Below are 22,330 nucleotides of genomic sequence, written 5' to 3'. Positions count from 1 at the left end.
AAAGACCGTCAAGTAAACACGTCGACGTCACTCCACTGCTTCCTCTTCGGTGGCCGCTGGGTCCTAACGCCCGAGTCTTTTCGTTTTGCCCCGTTTTTTTCTCGAAACGGATCAGTAAGTAAAACGTCAAATATTAGCACCCAGGGGCCACCGAACAGAGGAAGCATCTTTCAACTCGAAACAGACCAATAAGTATCAAAACCAGGTGGCAAACGAACACCGAAAGCAGTTTTCGACCTGGTCCGTTTCGAGAAAAAAAGGGTGCAAAACGAAAAGTCTCGGGCGTTAGGACCCAACGGACACCGAGCAAAAAGGGTTGAAAAACTGCCTTTTTTGTTCGGTGTCCGCTGGGTCCTAACGCCCGAGTCTTTTCGTTTTGCCCCGTTTTTTCCCGTGGCGTGACGACGAGGTGATGACGTAGTATATAGGAAGTAAACGGACCAATCGCTAGGACCCGGGAACAACTCGAAAGTTTCGAGCAGCCGCTGGGTCCTAAAGCCCGACGAGTTTTTGGTCTTTATTTTAATTCGTTCGTTTCAAGTCAAAAACTGCTTTCTCTGCACGGAGGCCGCCTGGTTTTGTTACTAATTGGTCCGTTGCGAGTTGATAAATGATTCCTCTGTTCGGTGGCCCCTGGGTGCTAATATTTGACGTTTTACTTACTGATCAGTTTCGAAAAAAAACGGGACAAAACGAAAAGACTCGGGCGTTAGGACCCAGCGGACACCGAGCAAAAAGGGTTGAAAAACTGCCTTTTTTGTTCGGTGTCCGCTGGGTCCTAACGCCCGAGTCTTTTCGTTTTGTCCCGTTTTTTCCCGAAACGGATCAGTAAAAAACGGGGCAAAACGAAAAGACTCGGGCGTTAGGACCCAGCGGACACCGACCAAAAAAGGGCAGCTTTTCAACCCTTTTTGCTTGGTGTCCGCTGGGTCCTAACGCCCGAGTCTTTTCGTTTTGCCCCGTTTTTTTACTGATCCGTTTCGGGAAAAAACGGGACAAAACGAAAAGACTCGGGCGTTAGGACCCAGCGGACACCGAACAAAAAAGGCAGTTTTTCAACCCTTTTTGCTCGGTGTCCGCTGGGTCCTAACGCCCGAGTCTTTTCGTTTTGCACCGTTTTTTTTCGAAACTGATCAGTAAGTAAAACGTCAAATATTAGCACCCAGGGGCCACCGAACAGAGGAATCATTTATCAACTCGCAACGGACCAATTAGTAACAAAACCAGGCGGCCTCCGTGCAGAGAAAGCAGTTTTTGACTTGAAACGAACGAATTAAAATAAAGACCAAAAACTCGTCGGGCTTTAGGACCCAGCGGCTGCTCGAAACTATCGAGTTGTTCCCGGGTCCTAGCGATTGGTCCGTTTACTTCCTATATACTACGTCATCACCTCGTCGTCACGCCACTGCTGCTTCCTGTTTGGTGCTCGACGTTTTGCGTTTTGTTCATTGGTCGGTTTCGAGATGTCATTCGACCAATTATTGGTACTAATTCAGCCCATGTCATTTTTAATGTTAAAAAAATGCCTTACTAAGATAAGCATGGCAATGTTTTACAGGAACGTTTTGAGTGAAGGCTTGCATTCAATATTAAAATCTTTATTTTAACATTATCCAAAGTTTGATTTGACAAACCAAAAATATCCATTAGGGGGCCACTTTATGTCGCGTTGTGCAACCCACTACACTAACTCGTGCCCCACTTAATCATAGGTGTTGAAACGTTTTATCTAAGGAATTGGGGTGAAACACTTAGTCATTTTTTGGACAAAATGCTTCATCCACCACTGAAGACTTATACACTTAGGCACTTAGTTAGACACTTGTTCTTTTACCTGAATAATATTTGGAAAATTTTTGCAGTACTTGTACTCTTATCTCTTTCATTTACCTGAATAATAGTGGGAAAATCATTTTTGGAAAGTCTCATTTTTATAAAAACATTTGTTTTTATTTAAGGGAAAAATGATTACCAGCTGGGATTTGAAATCTGTCTGCTCACATGGCAGGCAGGTAACAGAACCACTACACCATGAAGTGGCCACACTTTACCTTGACATTATTGGAAAGTGTTGACTACACACACACATATATATATATATATATATATATATATATATATATATATATATATATATATATATATATATATATATATATATATATATATATATATATATATATATATATATATATATATATATATATATATATATATATATATATATATATATATATATATATATATATATATATATATATATATATATATATATATATATATATATATATATATATATATATATATATATATATATATATATATATATATATATATATATATATATATATATATATATATATATATATATATATATATATATATATATATATATATATATATATATATATATATATATATATATATATATATATATATATATATATATATATATATATATATATATATATATATATATATATATATATATATATATATATATATATATATATATATATATATATATATATATATATATATATATATATATATATATATATATATATAGAAATAATTAAGGGAAAATGTTTCCATTCAATTCAGATGAAATCGAGAAAAAAACCTGTTTGTGCGAGTTAAAATTGCAACCAACGTTTCAGTATTTTTTTTTAATTAAGTGCTCGTTTCATTCAAGCTTTATCATGTAAAATCTTCCAAGTATGAAACACATTCCAAAGTGACAATACCAACAGTCCATTGCCACTCAAAACTGCATTTTTTAAACCAGAACCCAAAAACAAACAGCAGTTAGAGGTAAAGTGTTAAATCCATCACACACACACACTAACCAAAAAAAGGGAAATTGGGGGCGAAATGGGCAGAAAAAAAATGTTATGAAAGAAGGAAATAAGGGAAAAGGTTAACAATGATAAAAGCCTACCGTGGCTTTTTGTTAGGAGTTTCAACATTAAGCTTTAAGACGTTCTGAAGTGGCCCCACTATTATAGTACTACCCATACTTCATATTGCACCATATAGTGGGTCAATAACATTGACATGATATGGCCATCACAGCAGTCTGTTACCCTCTAAAAAAAAATCCAACTGCATTTGAGCCATAAATAGGAAAAGATGCGCACTAACCGTTTATTTATCATTAAACTTTTCTTGTGTTTCTGATTCCAACGTTAGTGTTGTAGTTAACGTTTGTAGGCTGATGCAAAACTTCCTACACACACAATGCATGTTTGACTTCATTACAATCTTCATATCCATAATTGAAACACTACTCTGCTGGCTTGAAAATGTTGCCTTAAAAGCCCTACCTTGAATTGTGTGACCCTAATTTGAAAATCCACGAATTGTTTTGTCTCAACCCCATAATTTCCAAACATAACCATATCCTCAAACTACACTGAAAGCTGTTTGCTTTCCATGCCAACCATGTGTCATAAAAGGCGATTGCTGGGTGTTTTGGAAGGACAATATAAACATGGATTTCACAGCTTTGTGGGGCTTCCAGGCTCTCCATAAAGCAGGAGTTGGACTAAAGTGAAAAGAAGGGGATGTGGGTGCGATTCCAGTCAAAATTAGACAAGAGGTAGCATCGGCGACGAAGCACTGGCTGAAATCAAACCGTCTTGAAGCCCGACAAAACCCTATTATCCGGCCCCCGTTACGACACCGTAACCCCGCGCGGATACAAGCTGTTGGAGTGGCAAACTTCCCAAGCGCTGGCCGAGAGGGGAGCAAACATGTGAGCGCGTGGGGGGTAGAAAAAGGCACAAAAGATTGGAGATCGAGAGACAAAACTTGCTTGCGCCGAGCGGGAAAGTCGACTTGCCGCTGACACAGTGTTTCCGGGAGGGTTTTGGGGGTGTGTGGGGGGTGACTAGGACCCTCAGTATCGGTACAAGTCATAAGTGCTGACCCACGAGGAGGGGAAGGCCCACGGCGGGAATTGCTGGAGGATTTCCTCCAGCTGAGGTGTCTTCTGGTCGGCCCCAAAGAAGTAGTGGCTAGAGATGGCTACCGAGATCAAGCCCTCGGGGAACCCCGACGACTCCCTGGGCGGCTGGAGACAGAAAATATACATACTTGTGATTCACGTATTGTATGGCCTGTATTGGTTGTACGTGTTGTAAATGACAAGTGGGGGGGGGGGGGATGCCTACATAAGGCTGTAGGTTTTTGTTTGAGGGCAATTCTGTATTATTTGAAGATTTTCTTGTGTATTTTATTCTGTATTGGTATTTAATAATCTGTTTAAAGTGCAATCTTGGTGCCAATGGTCACAAAGTTTTTGTATGATCACGTTTCTTTGTCTACAGCTAAATGATTCCGGAACATGTTTCTCATGCGATTACTAAGAAATACTAACTATTAATTGATAGATGAGTGGATTACTCAAATAATGGAAAGCCAAAGCCCTACACATGTCCATTTTCATAGAGAAATTCAATGATTTCTCCAATATAGGAATGTTCTAGACACTACTTTGTACGTGTATCTTCGCAGAACATGATTTAATGCTCCAAAATGTATTTTTGTCATAATCCCCACCCCGTTAATACCTGTATCTCGAACCAGAAGGTCCAGGTGGGCGCATTGAGGCCGTGAGAGTAAAACACAAAGTACTCTCCGCTGAGGTAAAACTGCGGCGTGCCGTCTCCAAAGGACCATGAGGAGAGACTGGCGCCGAGGTGAGGCATCAAGTAGAGCGACATGTGGCTAGGCCCTGCACAGTACGCTCCTTTAATATTCGGCGTTTCCGAGCACACGTGCCAGGAACCACCCTACCTTTGACATTGAAGGTCATCTTAAGAGTGCCCCAGCCGGTTTCCTCCCTGGACACCAGGCGGAAGTCCATCGGCGAGCTCGGGGAGACGTCAGCAGAGGGGAGGTACCAGTTCTTCCTGGCGACGAGGCAAAGAGTTAAAATAAGTGGGAGGCCAGGTGGCGGCGTGCAACGCACTTGCTGAGGAACTTGACGGGCAGGAACCAGGGGAAGCCGCAGAAGGGTTGATTATCGTGGCACCGTGCACGCACCGCCTCTTCGATTTGGGGCACGTAGGGGGTCACGTGCTGCATGCCCGTGTAATCGAAGCTGTTGATCCACACGCCCGAGTCGCGTGACTCTACGCGGCCCTGTGCGTCGTGGAAGGTTCGCGTTGTATGCTGCAAAACAAGGACGAGGAAAGTTGAAGCGTTGCCGATTTAAAAAATGTCAAAGGGTAACTGAGAGGTTTCCAGCAAGCGTATATCATGATCTTAACCGTCTTCTGCTGGTGTGGCTGACAATCAAGTGTAATCTCGTTCTCATTTAAAAACCATAACAGCATACCAGATTTGGTGTAATATTGAACATGCCTCACCTGTAAGAAGACCCTCTTTGGTCGCGGGCTGTCTGGATTTCCCGAATAGGGGAAGAGGAAGCCACAGGACACCAGCAGGAAGGTAACGGCAAAGATGGAGCCCAGACCCGCCAGAATCCATTTGGTGCTCTTCACCAAGTAAATGAAGTGGAGCTGCGAGGGCAAACCGAGTTCACAAATACCGAAATGAACCGCTAGGACAAAAAAAATGTAGGACACTCACGAAAAATGAAGAGAGGAATATGGTGGCCATGGTAACCAGGGCAGCCAGGACCAGCTCGGGTGGGATTTCGGTACCGCTGCGGCCCATGATGGGCGTGAAGATCTCAAAGACCACCCAAATGAGAAATAAGATGTGCAGGTAGGGCGAGGCCAGGCCCACCATGTAGAGGACGCTGTACTTGAGCGACGCACCTGCATGAATGACACAAAATCTGAATGACGACAGATGCTCCTGAGGCGTATAAACAAACGCCAAAACGCTACTGGCCTCTGTTCTTGAACTCGTTGGAAAGCATCAGCTTGGTGGCCAGTGGAAAGGCCACCATCAGCATGGGCACGTAGGCTGAGCAGAGGCCACGCTGGGTCATCCACACTAGGCTGCAGCACCACAGCAGCAGGCTCACGTCAAAGTAGAGCTCGCCCAACTCAGCCAAGCGCATACCCTGAAAAAAAACAGTGCAAAGGCATTTTTTGGGGGACACAAAGATGGTGTTTAAGGTGCTTAATTCAGTTAAGGTAAATCCATCTGTTTACATTCAGTACTTTATCACAATAACACCTATACAGCAATAAAGAAAAAGTACTAACCAATTGCAACAGTGCCTTTAAAAGCAAGCACAAAAATACACCAGCAGGTGTATATCGTGACATCTGACCCCACAGAGTTGATAAATTATTATTGAATGAATTTTAAATGGAATATTATGAAGAGTTCAATAAAATTAGAGAAGTCAAAGTTTATTTTTGCAATATTTTTTTTAGGGAAAATGTACACCAATTATGTAATGACATTTTGATTCTTTTTATTTCTTAAACCACATGATAAAAAAAATAAGCCTTGCTTTTTTGTTACATTTTAGGGAGTAAAAAAAAATACCTGTGGCAAAATTAGATATGGTTGGCCCTACGAGAGCATATTTTGTTTCTTATGGATAAAATAGCAAATACTAGAGAAAAGGTTTGGCTCTGTGTAGAAAATAGTTTCAATTAGAGCACATAAGCTTCAAAGGAGATCCCGTCTAGAAACACAGTCTCTCACAAGAGAGTTGTTGTTGTTGTTCAAGCACCCCTGCGGCAGAACTAACGTTATCTGCAACGCGATCTGGTCGTCATGCGGTCTCCAAGTTACTCATGTAACCTTGTTTTTTTAACCTTAGGGTCACTTTTTGGAAATAAAATTTTAAAAAATTTAAAAAAACTCCCCTCGTACTTACCATTTCTTAACTTAACTTACTTTACTTAACATTTAACCTTGATTTAAAATGATACATTTCTATCAACAGATTGCAGAGCAATTTCAATGACATTGAAGCTAGCCCTCCCAGTTCAAACAGATGTTAACCGATACTCACTCTGTAGTAGAGGTTCTTGGCCAGCGTGTGTACCAACACCATCTTGCCAGTGGCGGCAGAACCATACAGACACACAGAAGCGTAGAAGTGGGTGTACCAGAACATGGAGCGGCCCAGCAATGTCACCAGCAAGGCCACAATCAGAACCGACAGGAGGGCCGCCAACCAGCTGAGCAACGCCACACCCGTGGCGCACGCCAGATTCCAAACGTACCGCCCACCTGTAGCATATTGACAGAATCCAGGAAAATATTCAGTTCGTTACGTAGCCAGTCTCATTGGTTCAAATGGATTGTCTATTGGCATCAAAAGCCCTGAAAGAGTTAATACCGTTTTTTTTCTGGAGTATGAAGTGCAAATTATTATATATTTTGGCCTATCCTGCTACTTCTATATTAAAAATGTATACCGGCCCAACATGGAGTAAACATTACCCATATTTAGTTGTGAAAGAGCACTCTTACCTTACAGTTTTGACTATATTTATATCTAACGAAAGCAGTTTAATAATCATAATTTCAAAAACATTGCTGATTTGGAATGGTTTGATTTAATTAACATTCTATGAAGGTTTTCATTTCAATTTATTTTATTTTACCTGTACTTTACAATTGAATTTCTTTATGCACTCTTAGGCTTATTTCTCACAGAAGCTCCTGCAATTATTGTTTATGTTGAATGGAAATTAGCAGGCTGGAGTTGTATTTTCTCCCGTTTTTGACAGGGATTCAAAGTAGCTAGAAAAATCTGAACAGTATTAAATTGCAGGAAGAAACTACAGTTAAGCTAAGGGGACCGTTTGTGAGCTGAGTATTAGCAATAAGCGTGAGCAAAAGTGGTCATTGTTGAGCTGAAGTGCTGCAAAGCTTGATAATCTCAAGGGTGCTTATGTTAGAACTAGGAGTGGCACTGATGTGCAACCTATTCAATTAATTTAAACTGCTCCTTTCTTGCCAAAGTAATAGGAGCCACTAAGTTTGAGCTACTTGGTGAAAAATGGCAAACTACATACATTACATATTCCTCCAAAGCTCTGACTTATGTATTCTTCTGCTACTTATTTATGTTTTGACCTTTTTTTTTTTAACTACTTCAACTTTTACAATAGAGCAGCATATAGTCTGGAAAATACTTTGAAATAGCTACTTTGAAGCCTAGTAACATCACTGTCTTTTCTATGTCAACACATCACATGCTCAACAGTATTATTAACAATCACATGCAATTTGAAACCCACCGCGGTTGCCCGGCCGACAGGCCTTCCTGCCCAGATAGACGAAAGTCGCCACGGCAACCATGTAGTTCAAGATGGTGCCAACGCGAGCTGGGTACGCCACCACGGTCACGCCCAGCACGTCGAAGAACACCATGTTTCCGTGGCGATATTCCGACGAGTCAGCCAGCTCGTCCGACATGAGCAGGTGCTTGAGGACGGCCAGGATGTTGTCACCTAAAAATGAAAACAAATATTCAAGCCTTATTTTCTGCAATGCTGTAAAATAAAATGAAATATAAGAAAGGGGTATTTAACAAAGGGTTTCCTGGATTTATTACAAAACAAGGACAAAAAATAGATATGAGTTTATGAACTACCTTTATGGCTATCCTCACTATAAAAGAAGTATTGTTATGTCATGAATCATTAAACACAAGTACAATAGAAACGTCATATACGGTAGTTAAATTTTGCAATGTGTAGTGTGACTGGGCAAATATTTAACTTTTAAAATGGCCAAGAGGACTAGGCTGTTTAAAAATTGACCTAACGCAAAATAAGGTGTGAATCTGTAAATAAAATATTAGCCAGGAAATCTGGCAAGGAAATGATCTGTAAGGATAGGTCAGATTTTTTACTGGTTTTTATTTTTAGATACTAATCGGAGCTCAGTTTTTCTCTTTTATGTTAGATCCTTATTTACTTGAAAAATACTACTGTCATCATTTAATAAATTCATTGAAATACTGACATAATAAAATAAGAAATAAGTGTGACAGCTGTCTTTGAAAAAAAATTAAACCCTATGAAAATAAGTGTTAAAAAAGGAAATGGCTTCTGTAATCAGAATTTTGTGAGAATAAGTTTTAAAATGAGCGAGCAATTTTAAAACTTAAATAAATCCTGTTTCCAATGATTCAGATTTTCACATTCTATTATATCTTGGAGAGCTGGCAGTACATGTCAGTAGCAATAAAAGTAAATGTTCAAATGAAGTGAAGTGGGAGTGGCTGGAAGTAATTGCTCAAAACGATTATTCGGTTAAACCCGACAATGGCAGCTTTGAATAATTTTGTCCACCCGTGATGTGGTGCTCGAGTACGGAGCTCTGTGGGAGACAGTCGTTTTTTTTTTCCTTTTGAGGCACCACAATCCTACACGCTTGCACAATAATGCACTTATTGTTCTCATTGCCCCAATTGGCTCAGCAGCAAAGTTGTGCTTTTTAACTCATTGGCTGCCACTGATGCCATTGCCACAATTTCCATATATACATTATATTTACGTATTTATTTTACCGTATTTTCACGACTATGAGGCATACTTAAGTCTTAAATTCTCTCCAAAATTGACAGGGCGCCTTATAATCCAGTGTGCCTTATATATGGAAAAAAATAAATGTCATTCATTGAGGGTGCGCCTTATAATGTGGTGAAAATACAGTCCCTCTTCATTGTGTATGGTGTCGTGTGTGCATCTTTTATTCCGGAGAATGTGATATGTGCATCTTTTAGTACATACCAGAAAAGGGGATTTAAAAAAAAGTGCTGAACTGTATGAACAATTTCTCTAGTAAAATTAAGTCAACATTAAGTTTACTCCTCTTTGTTACAGTTAATTACTCGTTATTACTTACTTAGACGGACTGACGTTAAAGACCCAAATAGTCGGATTGACCATCTGTGTTATTATTCAATGTTTCATTATTTTGGCTGAGGGTTCAATTTTTGCAAATCACTTTTAACTAGGAGGAGCTTGAAGCACAAGGGGGAGGGGCTTTTACACAGTCCCACTCTCAAGAGTGACAAAGACTCACCGCCAGCTCAGCGGTTATTGATTCAGAGTTGCTGCAAACCTGCTCTCTGTATGGAACCTGTGAGGATTCTGTCTGCCGTGTCGTACTTTGTATGGTAGATGAAACCGTTCTCGATGAAAGCCAAGTCAATACCTGCAAAAAATAAAGAAAATAATTATATGGACAGTTTTTTTGTAATAAAAAAAAATCTTAATCAATGGATATCAAGTTAAAGGGAAGGTTAACATATTTAAGAAAATGATTTTATGAACTTACTTTTTTTTCAATAATTAACAGCAGAAAAAAAATCGCAAAGTAGTGAATTTGCGATAAGTGAAGTCTCGATAATCGGGGGATTACTGTATCAGTCTTGTCTTTGTACCATATTCATGAACTGATAAGGATTGTTTTCCAGATTAACATGCATAAAATATGTATAAATATTCCAGTATTCTGGGGGAAGTAATACAAGATAATATTCCTCATGAATACAATGTTTGGAAGCCCTTCCATCAGTGTTATTACCTGGGATGTTCCCAAAGTCCCTGTAAATGCGGAAGTCGGTATCAGAAGGGATGATGCCGCTCTGGAAAACCTCCTGACCCACAACGGATGCAAATGGGTGTTTGGCAGCGTGCACGTAAGCCTGGACCAGCCATGGATTCTCTGGACCTGTTGTGACCAAATGCACATTGCTGTTATGTTTGTTTTGGCCACTTGGTGCGATATTCGTTTACACCAACAGGGTATGACAAACATGTAGGGGTGAAGCGTTTCACAGTTTACTGTTAAACTATCATCAACACACATATATATGGGACTATGATTTAAGTCAACTTCACACGACTTTTTACATATGAATTAAATGAAAGCTGAAATTGTACAATAAAAATCATTTTTGTGACGGCTTGTTCGTCCATATAGTTCAAACCAATGACATGAGGGGAGGTAAGAATCCAGCCGAGGTTGTATAACTCAAAACATTAATGGAGACTCGTTGTCTTTAACGTGTGAGGAGTTGGAATATGCAATTGAAACTAGGTCAAAGAAAAAACTAAGTCCTGAAAAAACAACTAACAATTAAATCACCGGTGGCAACAGCACTGAAACAAGACGGATGAAATAGCCTACCTTCCGCTACATCACTTCCGGCAACCACTGTAGCTGATTGGCCAACAGCGAAATGGGATGTAAGCTTTGTTTTACACTTTTTTGGTTCCTTTTACAATGAAAAGGACTACATGTTTTGTTTCAGTAAACCAGTAAAAGTACTCCCCTGAGGTGATAGTGGGATATTATATTATATAACATTATATTACATTATATTTAGGCTCTCTGTTGGAGTTTTATCTATCCGAGTGAAACAAGTGGGTCACATACCTGTTTGGAAAACAACTTCTTTGCCACCAACGCCTGCAGCCTCCAAGTTAATGAAAGCCCTCACATCTTTAGCCCACGGGTGTTGCGTTATGAAGCCGTGGCTAGCCTAAAATAAGAGAAAAAAAATATTTGGATAACTTCTCAAGCCAGGTGGGTATTTACAGACAACCTATACCTGTAAAACATTCTCCTCCGCCCCATTAAAGAGGAAAATTACGCCATGGCGAAGAGGAGTTGGAAGGTTGGCCAGCGAGTGGAGGACCTCCAACATAACTGCGCAACTCACGGCATCGTCGCTTGCACCTGAAGACAAGAACAAAATGTCAATACACAACACAATACACAACTCATTTACATTAACAAAATGTAAATAGCATGGTGTCACATAGCTCAAACAAGTAGGGGATTTAGTTAAAAGATGGTTATAATCCATTATTCATCCCCAAAAAGCACTTGGTATGTTTTTTTAAAAATAATTTCAGAGTAAATGTATTACTATAATGCATTTAGGAAAGGGTTTAACATTTAAAAACTCAGAAATATACAATGAATTTTACAAAGAAATGTATACATATTTGTCTAAAATGTTCAAATTTAGCAGACGATAAAATTGAGGGAAAATTTGGTGTCCAAGCATTTCTACTTCCCCAACATCAGCGACCATTGTCATAATGTGTAATATAATACAGTCAAGTCATCAATCATGACTCATCATAGCATTCTGTTATCTGAAAAGAGCTTTGGTAAATGTCCTTCACTATGCATAGCTTTGTAATGTGGAGACCCTAATGAACAATTGATTAAAATCATTATACAAATATGAATAAGAATTCAAGAAAGAATATTTGTTCCTTCTGAATGAATACGATTGTTGATAATCGTTATAACAATAAAATAACTCATTATTGTCTATTCTTCTGCTACCATATAGTACTCTGAAATGAAAACCATAATCCTTGAGAAATCTCAACAATTGAGAAACGACAAAGACACGCCATGCAATATCAACGTGAAGTTCTAGTGATAAAACCAAAACAGGAATAAAAGGGAGCAGGCCATGTGAGAAAACATGCTAGGAATGCATTAAACTGGTGGGGCTCCGGCTCCGGTTGCATTGTGTTGCTGACAGTGAAAAAAAAGGTGGAGTGCCAGACCCTTAGGAGGCAAAAAAACAGGCAGGGCATGTGATGCAGAAAGATTAGACAGGTCAGTGTCAAGGCACGGCTATGCCTGGGATTTCTTTGGAGAAAATGTTTCTTTTTTTTTTTTGCTCCAAAGGCCTAATCATGTGGTCCGGCTTTGCGGATTTAGTGGTGTCTGTCTAGAGGAGAGTCAACATCCCTCAAATGAGTAGCATTAATCCTCAGCAGCCAAACACTGAAATGGGACTTCAAACTAGCCACTCTATTAAATAAATTATTATATTTGTGGATTAAAGTGAAACAGAATCATCTGACTGATTTTTTCTTTTTTAAATTAAACCTTGCCATGAGTAAATTTGCGAGGGGAAAAGAAAATGGTAACTGAGGGGTTTCCAGCAAGTACACCATATTATTATCATCGCCATCTGATGGAGAAAGACAGGTTTTACGTCTCCCATTATAACGGAAGCCGAGGGACTTTTTCACCGGCGGAGAGCAGCTTTTTGGTAATAAAAGCATAAACTTTGTGTATAATATATACCACAACTTTGCAATTTTGCGTGTTATACTCAAATAAAAACAGTACAAACTGTTTTCTACCCCCTCCTGCTGATGGATTTCTGTCGCTGGGAGAGAAAACTTTAACCCGTTGTTTTTTAAGTGAATATCAAAGAACCCAGTACTGCAATTTTTGTATTAAGGTATTTAGTTCTACATGTCCCGATTCAAGTACCATATTTTCACGACTATAAGGCGCACGCTCAATGAATGACATATTTTCCATATATAAGGTGCACTGTATTATAAGGTGCACTGTATTATAAGGTGCACTGTATTATAAGGCGCACTGTATTATAAGGCGCACTGTCAATTTTGGAGAAAATTTAAGACTTTTAAGTGTGCCTTATAGTCATGAAAATACAGTACTTAAAGTACTTGGATCCATTCCATGCAATACTTCATCAAAATTTTCAGGAGAATTTAGCAGCAAAGTGTATGAAAAGTACATTTTTAAATCATTTGGCCAGACTTTGCCCATCCACAAAACTGTGATACAAAAAAAAAAAAATAGGAGTTATTTCTAATGACTGATTTTGTTCACAATTACGTCGTCTTGGTGAAATGTTTCGTTTGATCAATTCTTATTTGTATTTCTTCATGAATTACATTCATTCATTGGAGTTGCATGAAAAATCCATTTGTTTTTTTTCATGCCAACACAAGAACACAAATTACTTGTAAGGGTTATATATCCTTTTTCTCACGAGTTGAACATTTTTACTTGTGTACAAGAAAATATTTTCTCAGGAAATCGGTTCGTTGTCAGGCCTTGTGCCACTTCCTGCTCCACACCTTAAGGATTTCCCTCTCTCAAATAAACGAGCACACATGCAATACCCACCGACAAACAAATGAATGAACACGATTCTCTGCAAACGAAGTGGGTGCAGGGTACCGAGTAAGAAGAACATTGCTTTGTTAAAGTGGGGGAAGGAAGTTGCCGTCGTAACACTCAAGGACAAAAATTCCTTGAAATATTTTTTCTTCTTTTATCACACAGAACTCGTCTTCCAACAAACTGGTTAGTAAATGGCAACCAAGATTGACATCTAGATCAGATAATATGTAAATTCACCAATTCTGAATAGTTATAGTTCTTGAAATAACAAAGCACATCGAGAGTTCCACACCACCATATGGAAAGGCTACTTGTTTTTACTGTAAACATTTGGACCTGATTAGTACGACTACAAAACTGTGGCACTGTTATGATAACATTTGCAGCCTATCTGGGGGTTCAAACCAAATAAAAAGACCAAAACTGTTTCTGGGCAGTTGGGGAGAAAAAAGTTAAAGCAAGATTCATTCCAATATTAAAGAGTTGCTGGAGGTTAAAAGTGAGTGTAGGGTTCAATTTAAGAGAAATGGACAGACAATATCATCATATGCATGCCTGTGGTAAAGAATGTTGTTTGCTAACTTGAACCAACTGAATTTCATTTTACCGGGATGTAACCGTGCAGAACATTTTAATGAAAACCTGATTTCCAGTAAATGGCCGTCGTTGGTGTGAATTAACATTTTATTAACGCCAGTACTATCTTAGCCAATCAAATGCAAATATGTCAGATTACGCACCCTTCCTTGTGATGCACGTAACACCCATTATTATAGTGGTGCCTAAAGTACAGTGTGTGTGGGCCAACTGTGGTGTAATGGCAAGTTTTTACTGGCCTGTGGGAAATTATTAAAAATATTTTTGCATAGGAAATTGTGATAATGTAGGTATATAGTTTACCCAAATAAGAGCAGTTTTTTTTCAATACTGTAAAAAAAAATATATATATATATATATATATATATATATATATATATATATATATATATATATATATATATATATATATATATATATATATATATATATATATATATATATATATATATATATATATATATATATATATATATATATATATATATATATATATATATATATATATATATATATATATATATAATGACCTATGTTTAAATACATTTATTCATAAAATTTAAAGCCCTCCAAAGATGGCTAAAAGAACATTTTCAGTTAACAAGAAAAGTGAAAGCAGTTTGAAAACCTGTTATTCAAGTGGAAAGATATTCTCGGAAATTTAAGGGCAGACATTCTCAAGTTGAAGATAAGACAACTGAGAATCGAACAAGCCTTACATCGAATCAATGTATTTAGTCATACGATCGTGACCAGCCTCCCCAATAAAAAAAAGGTTGTATGGCTCCCAATCCTCTTTTTAACAAATCAAAGTGTAAGGGTTGTTTTTGTACCTGGACTGTTGGCCACGCTGTCAAAGTGGCAGTTTGCCAGCATGAAATGCTGCGAGCCACCTTTGGGTTCAAGGCGCACAACAACATTGGTGATGCGGTCGTAGAAGCTGGTGAAGCCCCCCAAGAAGCCGATGGAGAAGGAGCCCGTGGGCCTCTGCACATCCACGTTGAGCTGGTGTACGCCCTGCGCTGTCGTGGCACGGATATTTTCAATCTGCTCCAACAAGTAGTCCACCGTCAACACCTCATTCTCGTGGCTGCCTACTGGCCTTGGCCCCACGCTGGTGATACGTTCCAGGTGCTGCCTACACACAGATAGTATCAAGTATTGTTAGAGCAATTAATCAATTACATTGAATGATGCCTTTAGAGCAGGCATGTCCAAAGTCCGGCCCGCGGGCCAGTTAAGGCCCGTGGACAAATTTTTACCGGCCCGTGGCCTCTATCATGAAATCAATAATACACGGCCCGCCAGCACTGTTGACCACAGTATAAAATACATGAGTTCATTATTTTTTTTGTGATGGTCAAAATCACAGTTTGAATATGCAGTGATCATTGTTTTGTTTTCAGCACTGTTCCTACAGTGAGCATATAATAGTGAATAATATGTGATGTTTCACATGAACTTAGATATCCTTGATAGTTTTCTTATTTTTTTGTGGTTTGTGATTTCGGTAAAAACCTAAATGTAAAAAAAAATGTAAAAGTAAAAGTATGCCATTTGTAATTAAAAAAAATCCCAAAAGTTAATTTGTATTTAATGTTAATGGTTCAAAGAATGTCAGGCTAAATAGTCGGCCCGCACACATTTTCAACTTACCAAATCTGGCCCTCTTTGCAAAATGTTTGGACACCCCTGCTTTAGAGCAAACACCTGAATTTAATGTTCCCTATTTGATGAGTCATTTAATGAGAATGGTGTCGTATTGGTTTGTTTTGAAAGTGTTGTATTTATTTGTATTATTTGGATGGATACACTACCCAGTGGTGGTAACAGCGAATGACATAAATCTCAATGTCATTGAAAATAGGTTAAAAGCAATATAAAAATGTAAGAAGTTGATTTAAGCATTTAATTCATTTATTAATACATATTTAAATAGGGGTCGACAACTAATCCAGGTAGGGAAAATTGTAACCACCTGACCTCCACAGAGCCAGTGAGGTACATTAATCCTTTTGGCTCAAAGTAGAAAATATTTCTACTTTTGTCACATGGCTCCAAAGCCGGCCTAAGTTGCCAAAAAAAGTGAAAGTCTTGATTTTTATTTGATTGAATTCAGGAAACTTTAGTCAGTGAGTTTAGATGGAGCTTCTATTTTTTTGCAGGTTTACTCAAAGACAAAAAGAACATTCAAATGACAAAACCAGAATCTGTACAATGGGAATCAACCTCTGAGCAAAGACGCATTGTTTAAGTAATTAGCTCTATCTAGTGGTAAATCTGAGAAGTCCAACATAATGTAGGCTGAACTCAAGCTTCTTGCAATGGCCATATATAATATTTTCATAATTTGATGAGGGCCAATAAAAACCGAGTTGCAGGCACACCACGGGGTATAGTTAGTACACACCTAACTTAGAGCCACACAAAAAGTATCACATAATTGACCATTTAAAAAAACGAAGACAAATGAAATCAAGTGTTGAGTGATACATTGGGCCAATATTTGGACTTTTTCCCTAGATCAGCCATAAGCTCATATATAATAGCACACCTTAGGTGTGTTCTCAGGATGATGATCTTTCTTATGTAGATCACCAATGCCTTGACCGGTCTATAATGGACCGATGTGGTCTTTTTTCTAGATCGGCCTAAATCAACCAATAGATATGGGATTTTTTGAAAATCACATATTGGTCGACCTCTAATTTGCATGCCCTCTCCCAGCAAGGACTACAGTTGATCGTAATTATACTTAACAGTAGTGCAACACAACACTTTGTTCCGGATCCCGTGCTGTTCAAAACATGTGTTAATGTTGTTCCTCAATAATGCAACGGTTGCAGGTAATTGTACTTTGCAGGTGGTTTCGATGCGGATGTATTGCGTGAAGGTGGAAAACACGGTTAGCCGGACCGTTAGCTGGCATGAAAGCTGCAAATTTAAGGGAAAATCACCTGGCTCTGCCTGCATCGAAATCCCCGCTCGGTTTCCCGATGACGAGTTGCTGGAGAGATAGGTGAACGAGTCCCCACAAAAGCACGAGAAACAGGCACACCAGCGAAGTTGCCAGCCCTTCTCGGAGCAAGTACAAGCTGACGTCGGGCTTCCTCTTCGCCTCACTGCCACTGTTCCAGCCATTGTTGTCCTCCCCCAAGCCCCCACGGCCCGATATCAGGCAACTCTGTGTTTCGAATGGTGGCTTGATTCTTCGGACGGTGGTGTCGCTCTCCATTTTAAGACCCAGCGGCACATTAGTTGCAGGCGTCGCTCACAGGCGTCGCTGCTTTTCGAGTTTTTCGCCCCTTCTCTTTCCGGGATATCAACGGGATGCGAGGAGGGACAAACGACGTAATGAGGTGGAGCCACGGTGGGGGGAAAATACAACGTCAACACTTGTCAGATCCTGGCCTAATGCGCTATATTCAAAGATTCGTGGCGTGTTGTTGAAATATTAGGCTACTTTGAAGGGAAAATGTTGGGTTTGGAAGAAACCGGGATAGTTTTGAATTTGTAATAGTTACATTCATTCTTAGAGCTAAATCTCAAATTCAGCTGTGTCCAAACTGCAGCAAACTATCAAAATATAATTGAATATGTGACGGCATAATGAACTCATTAAATGAAACTTTTCAATGTAGTCAAGGGATGTGAGCGTGACTCACTCCTTAGGATTCCGGAAGTTCTGAAACTAGAAAGACAAAACGGACTTCTTCGTTGTCGACTGTCAAATATACTTATCTATGCAAGTAAAGAAATGTTTAATTAAGCCTAAAGATTAGAGATATTAGTGCAGCACTAATCAACAGAATTTTCTGCAAAGGTATGAAGTACTAAAGTCATTGAAAGAAGTTTTGTTTTGTAGGTTCATAAGCGGATCCCGCTGACGAGAACATAGTTGTGTGTTACGCCTCTGTTGACGGAATTGTGAAATGCGACGTGCTATTATGTACGTGGAATTTTTCTATTTGTCGAACAAAAGACGTGCATGATGCGCCAAGATTTTGTGACACAGTAAATTTGTGACGGGAAAAAATCGTCTCTTGAAAATATTTCTTTAAAACATTCAAGGAAAAAATTTCCCACGTACATAATAGCATCGTTAGCATTTACATCCCGTCATCAGAGGCGTAACACACAACTATGTTTCGTCAGCGGGATCCGCTTATGTCCCTACAAAAATAAAACTTCTTTCAATGACATTTTGTAATAATATTGCCAGAAAATGTGTTGATTAGTGTGAATAATATCTCTAATAATTTAGGATTAATTATAACATTTTTTATTGCATAGATAAAGTATTTTTTGAAGTGACAAGAAAGTGTTTTTATTTTAGTTTGACAGCGGACATCCTAAAAGGGAAGTGTGTCAACGCTCACCAGACACTTTGACACCCAGCAAACAAGTTCCCTTTACTGTGTTCTTTTTCGGTCACAATTCAACGAGCATAGAGGGAGGAAAGCAGCAGTAGATCGCTCGTGTCTCTACCCGAGGCCGGATGATAAAATCCAACCTCCAGCGGATCCTAAATAGTCATTGCTTTGCTCGAGAAAAGGAAGGAAAACAACAGCCCATCAATACCATGGCGGATTTAAGTAGCGGTATTTGTGACATGATTGCGAAGTAAGTAACCAAGTGGGCTTTAGCTCTAGTGAGCTATGGATGCTAATACTGAGTGGGGGAGGGGGTCATCGTTAAATGTCAATTTACAGTAAATAATGTGGGAATCGAAGTCATTTGTAACCCTTTGAGTTTGACATTAGAAAATGGGTTGTTAAATCAACGTCTACGGCGGAATATGGTTAAAGCTTCATGCTAGTAACCATCTTCGATTAGATCAAGCGTTTTCTTTTCCATTCCACGCTATGTTGATGGCGACGTTTCAGTTTTCTGATTGTTGCCCGATTAAAGCTTTTAAAGACGCGTTCGTTGTTTTGCCCAAATGTGTCACTAACACATTTAATAAGATCTTGCGCCACATATGCTTTACATTTCCTATAACTATTTGAAATCTAGTAACGGAGAAGGCATCGGGTGAGATTTCCAATAATTTTTTAAATTAACTTTTGATTTATTGAACGCTGTGAGCCACGTCTGTCTCGTGAGAAGTGACAGGTTATGTAAGACAAAGCTCTGGTTGTTATGACGTCTAATTGCGTAATGACGTCACATTGCGTAACGACGTTCCTGTCGCTCGTGTGAACGCAAGGGGTAGGATAATGCAAAAATATATTTATAGTTACAGAACTGAAACAAACAAGTAGAACTATAAAGTCATAACCAAGGTAGATCAATTCACCACATTATTTTTTAAATAAATGCATATATGTAAAAATATGCTATAATTCTAGTTTCTTGCATTGATTACAACATAGTGTCATGTGTTGACCATAAGATAATGATAATGTAGGTTCAATTGTGGCTTATTGTGCTGGCCCTATTCCATATTAGAATAATTTTCTGCGGGTCCTAAGAACTGCAGTTTGGACACCCACGATTTATAGATGTCAACTGTAGTGACCACCGTCCCTGAAAGAGTTAATGCAATTATTTTAATTCTAAGTTTACAATGTCAATTTTGGTCCCAACACTAACCCTGATTTTCTGTGTCCTCTTTGCAGTCTGTCAACGCACTGTAGTAGTAGTAGTACCCGTGGCCCGGGGCCTCTGTGGTGCTCCTGATGCCCCTCTCCCACCCCTGAAGATCCCAGGTGGGCGAGGGAATGGCACACGGGATCACGCTCCTGCAGCTCGGTTGCTCCACTCGGTAAAGTCTTGAATCCCCCTCCCGAAAGTAGTCCCCCTTCTAAGATGTCCCTCACATCTCCCGCCAGGACTTGAAGTTGACCGTCAGCGAGGAGCCGGAGGGCAGTGGTCGCCCTGGGATACTTCACTTCCAAAGTCGTCCCACCGTCAGCAAGACAGTTCAATGGGACGCTGTCGTGAGCAGCAGCGCTCTTTACGTGGAGATCCCTCTCGACCCGCTGCCCGAAGGCAGTAAGGAGAGGTGAGAACATTGCTTATGAAAAACAATCTGTCCATGTATTATGCTATATCAGTTGCAGTACTACCATCGTGAAGTCATGGATTATAATGCCCTAGGATTAAAATTCTTGCGAGATTAGTCGTTTTGCTGCTTACATTTTACGTCAAGCTGTTTGGGTCAGAACAATACAAATAGGAAATGGAGAAAAACAAGCAAATTAATATTTCCTTGTCCACTAGAGAGCAGTGTCTATCTTTGGGAGTAGCATAATAGTATCGATAAGAGTAAAGAGGGTTTTAAAAGTCCAACTAATATTAAAAAGACACTATAAAAACTCAGTCCATACATTAAAGGTATACATTCACCTATTGTGGCAAGTCTTGAAACCTATTTAAACAAGATATTACTGTATATCACATACATAAATGCATTTGTCGTCAGGCAAAAAGGCATCTATCCCATTGTCACCATTTTAGTGTCATCAGTGAAGTATTCATGTTTTTACTTGAGTATTAAATAAGTGTTTTGTCTGCAGTTTAGTATCTTTGCTGGAATACGCTGAAGAACATCTGAAAGTAGTCAGCGTGTTTGTCTGCTTCTACAAGAACAGGGATGATCGTGGTACGTATAAATACCTGGCCTCTGCATATTGTAAACAACAAAATTCAACATTGTCTTATAAGTAGTAACTAAGTAGTTAAAAGTATTTTTATTTTTTGCTTTAAATCAGTCAATTTACTGTGCTTTTAATTTTTTGGGTGATTGTGGAAAATACACTACCAGACTGTTATAAGTTAAAAATGTTTGAGTGTATGCACTATTTACCTTTGTTGTTGTTGTTGTTGTTTTTTAGCCAAGCTGGTGCGTACGTTCAGTTTCCTGGGCTTCGAGATCGTGAAACCGGGCCACACCCTCGTCCCACCTCGACCTGACGTTCTCTTCATGGCATACAATTTTGACAGGGACTCTTCCGACGAGGATTAGACCCTCAGGCTCTCATTCTGCCCCTTTTGTTGTTGTTGTTTTTTTTTTGTGTTCTCTCCTGAGTTCCCTTTGGTAAGAAAGGAAAGTTTTGCTTCAGCTTTAGTGTTAGCTGTCCGTTAGTAGCTCTGCTTTGTTTACTCATGGAATCATTCCATTGTTTGAATGTACAACACATAAAAAAGTTCAGGGTTTTTTTTGTTCTCTTTTTTTTAAAATATATACCTAATTATATAAACACATACGCATGGTACTGCAGCGACAAAATGGCTATCATGTTTGAATATTTCAGGGGGACCACTTGAGTAGCACGACATTACCTTCATTTATCTCAATAGCCCTGTTGATCGGTACTTTAATTGTTAGTTGGACCATTTTAGTGAAAGGCAGGAAGGGAAATGTCCAAAGGGCTTTTTTCTTTGCTTAATTTTGACATGTAAATTGCATTATTTTCATGTTTTGGCATTTTGATGTGAGGGGGGGGCTGATCTGATTCGACTGAATATGGCTCTCTATATTCTGTTTGGGTTCATTTGACATTTAGTGTTTCTGTATACCTATTGTGCTTATCTTATAATAAAACAAACTCAAACAAATATGTTTCTTTTTTTATAGAGGTGGCTTTCAAATATATTTTGGGAATTGGCCAGCAAACTTGGGGGAAGAAAAACATTTTCCAACTGCATGACATTTTAGTCAATTATTAACCGATGTAACGTCAAGTGCAGTAAATGACGAGGTGTAGACGGTTAAATCAAAATTAGATTTTTTTCCCCAAATTAACTTGTATTTTCTGACATTTTAGAGAACAAATACAGGACAAAATAAGTCCCAAAGTACCTGCAGTGTAAAGTCAATCCTTTTCAACCTAAATGTATAGTTATT

General features: G+C 39.0%; 2 protein-coding genes across 2 annotated transcripts; one reads left to right on the top strand and one right to left on the bottom strand.

Moving 5' to 3' along the window:
* Window positions 1–2,654: 2,654 nt before the first annotated feature.
* ermp1 (endoplasmic reticulum metallopeptidase 1) lies at window positions 2,655–17,825 on the bottom strand. Its single transcript, XM_077737617.1, has 15 exons — window positions 17,436–17,825; window positions 15,312–15,616; window positions 11,516–11,643; window positions 11,341–11,446; window positions 10,486–10,632; window positions 10,021–10,113; window positions 8,187–8,399; window positions 6,950–7,170; window positions 5,866–6,040; window positions 5,599–5,789; window positions 5,376–5,528; window positions 4,976–5,178; window positions 4,801–4,916; window positions 4,575–4,738; window positions 2,655–4,075 (listed from the first exon to the last, which is right to left on the bottom strand). Exons 1-15 carry the CDS (start codon window positions 17,711–17,713, stop codon window positions 3,902–3,904), a joined length of 2,667 nt encoding a protein of 888 aa, XP_077593743.1. The 5' UTR covers window positions 17,714–17,825; the 3' UTR covers window positions 2,655–3,901.
* Window positions 17,826–18,676: 851 nt separating this feature from the next.
* On the top strand, window positions 18,677–22,041 carry oaz1b (ornithine decarboxylase antizyme 1b). The gene is given in 6 exon segments (XM_077736838.1): window positions 18,677–19,101; window positions 20,100–20,157; window positions 20,159–20,245; window positions 20,313–20,485; window positions 21,000–21,085; window positions 21,318–22,041. Coding segments are annotated over 6 exon segments (660 nt in total). The 5' UTR covers window positions 18,677–18,976; the 3' UTR covers window positions 21,449–22,041.
* The last annotated feature ends 289 nt before the right edge of the window (window positions 22,042–22,330 follow it).

This window comes from Stigmatopora nigra, chromosome 17 (assembly GCF_051989575.1).
Source record: "Stigmatopora nigra isolate UIUO_SnigA chromosome 17, RoL_Snig_1.1, whole genome shotgun sequence".
Classification (NCBI taxonomy): domain Eukaryota; kingdom Metazoa; phylum Chordata; class Actinopteri; order Syngnathiformes; family Syngnathidae; genus Stigmatopora; species Stigmatopora nigra.
The sequence above is the reverse complement of the archived record's forward strand: the minus strand, read 5'-3'. Positions and strand labels throughout refer to the sequence as shown.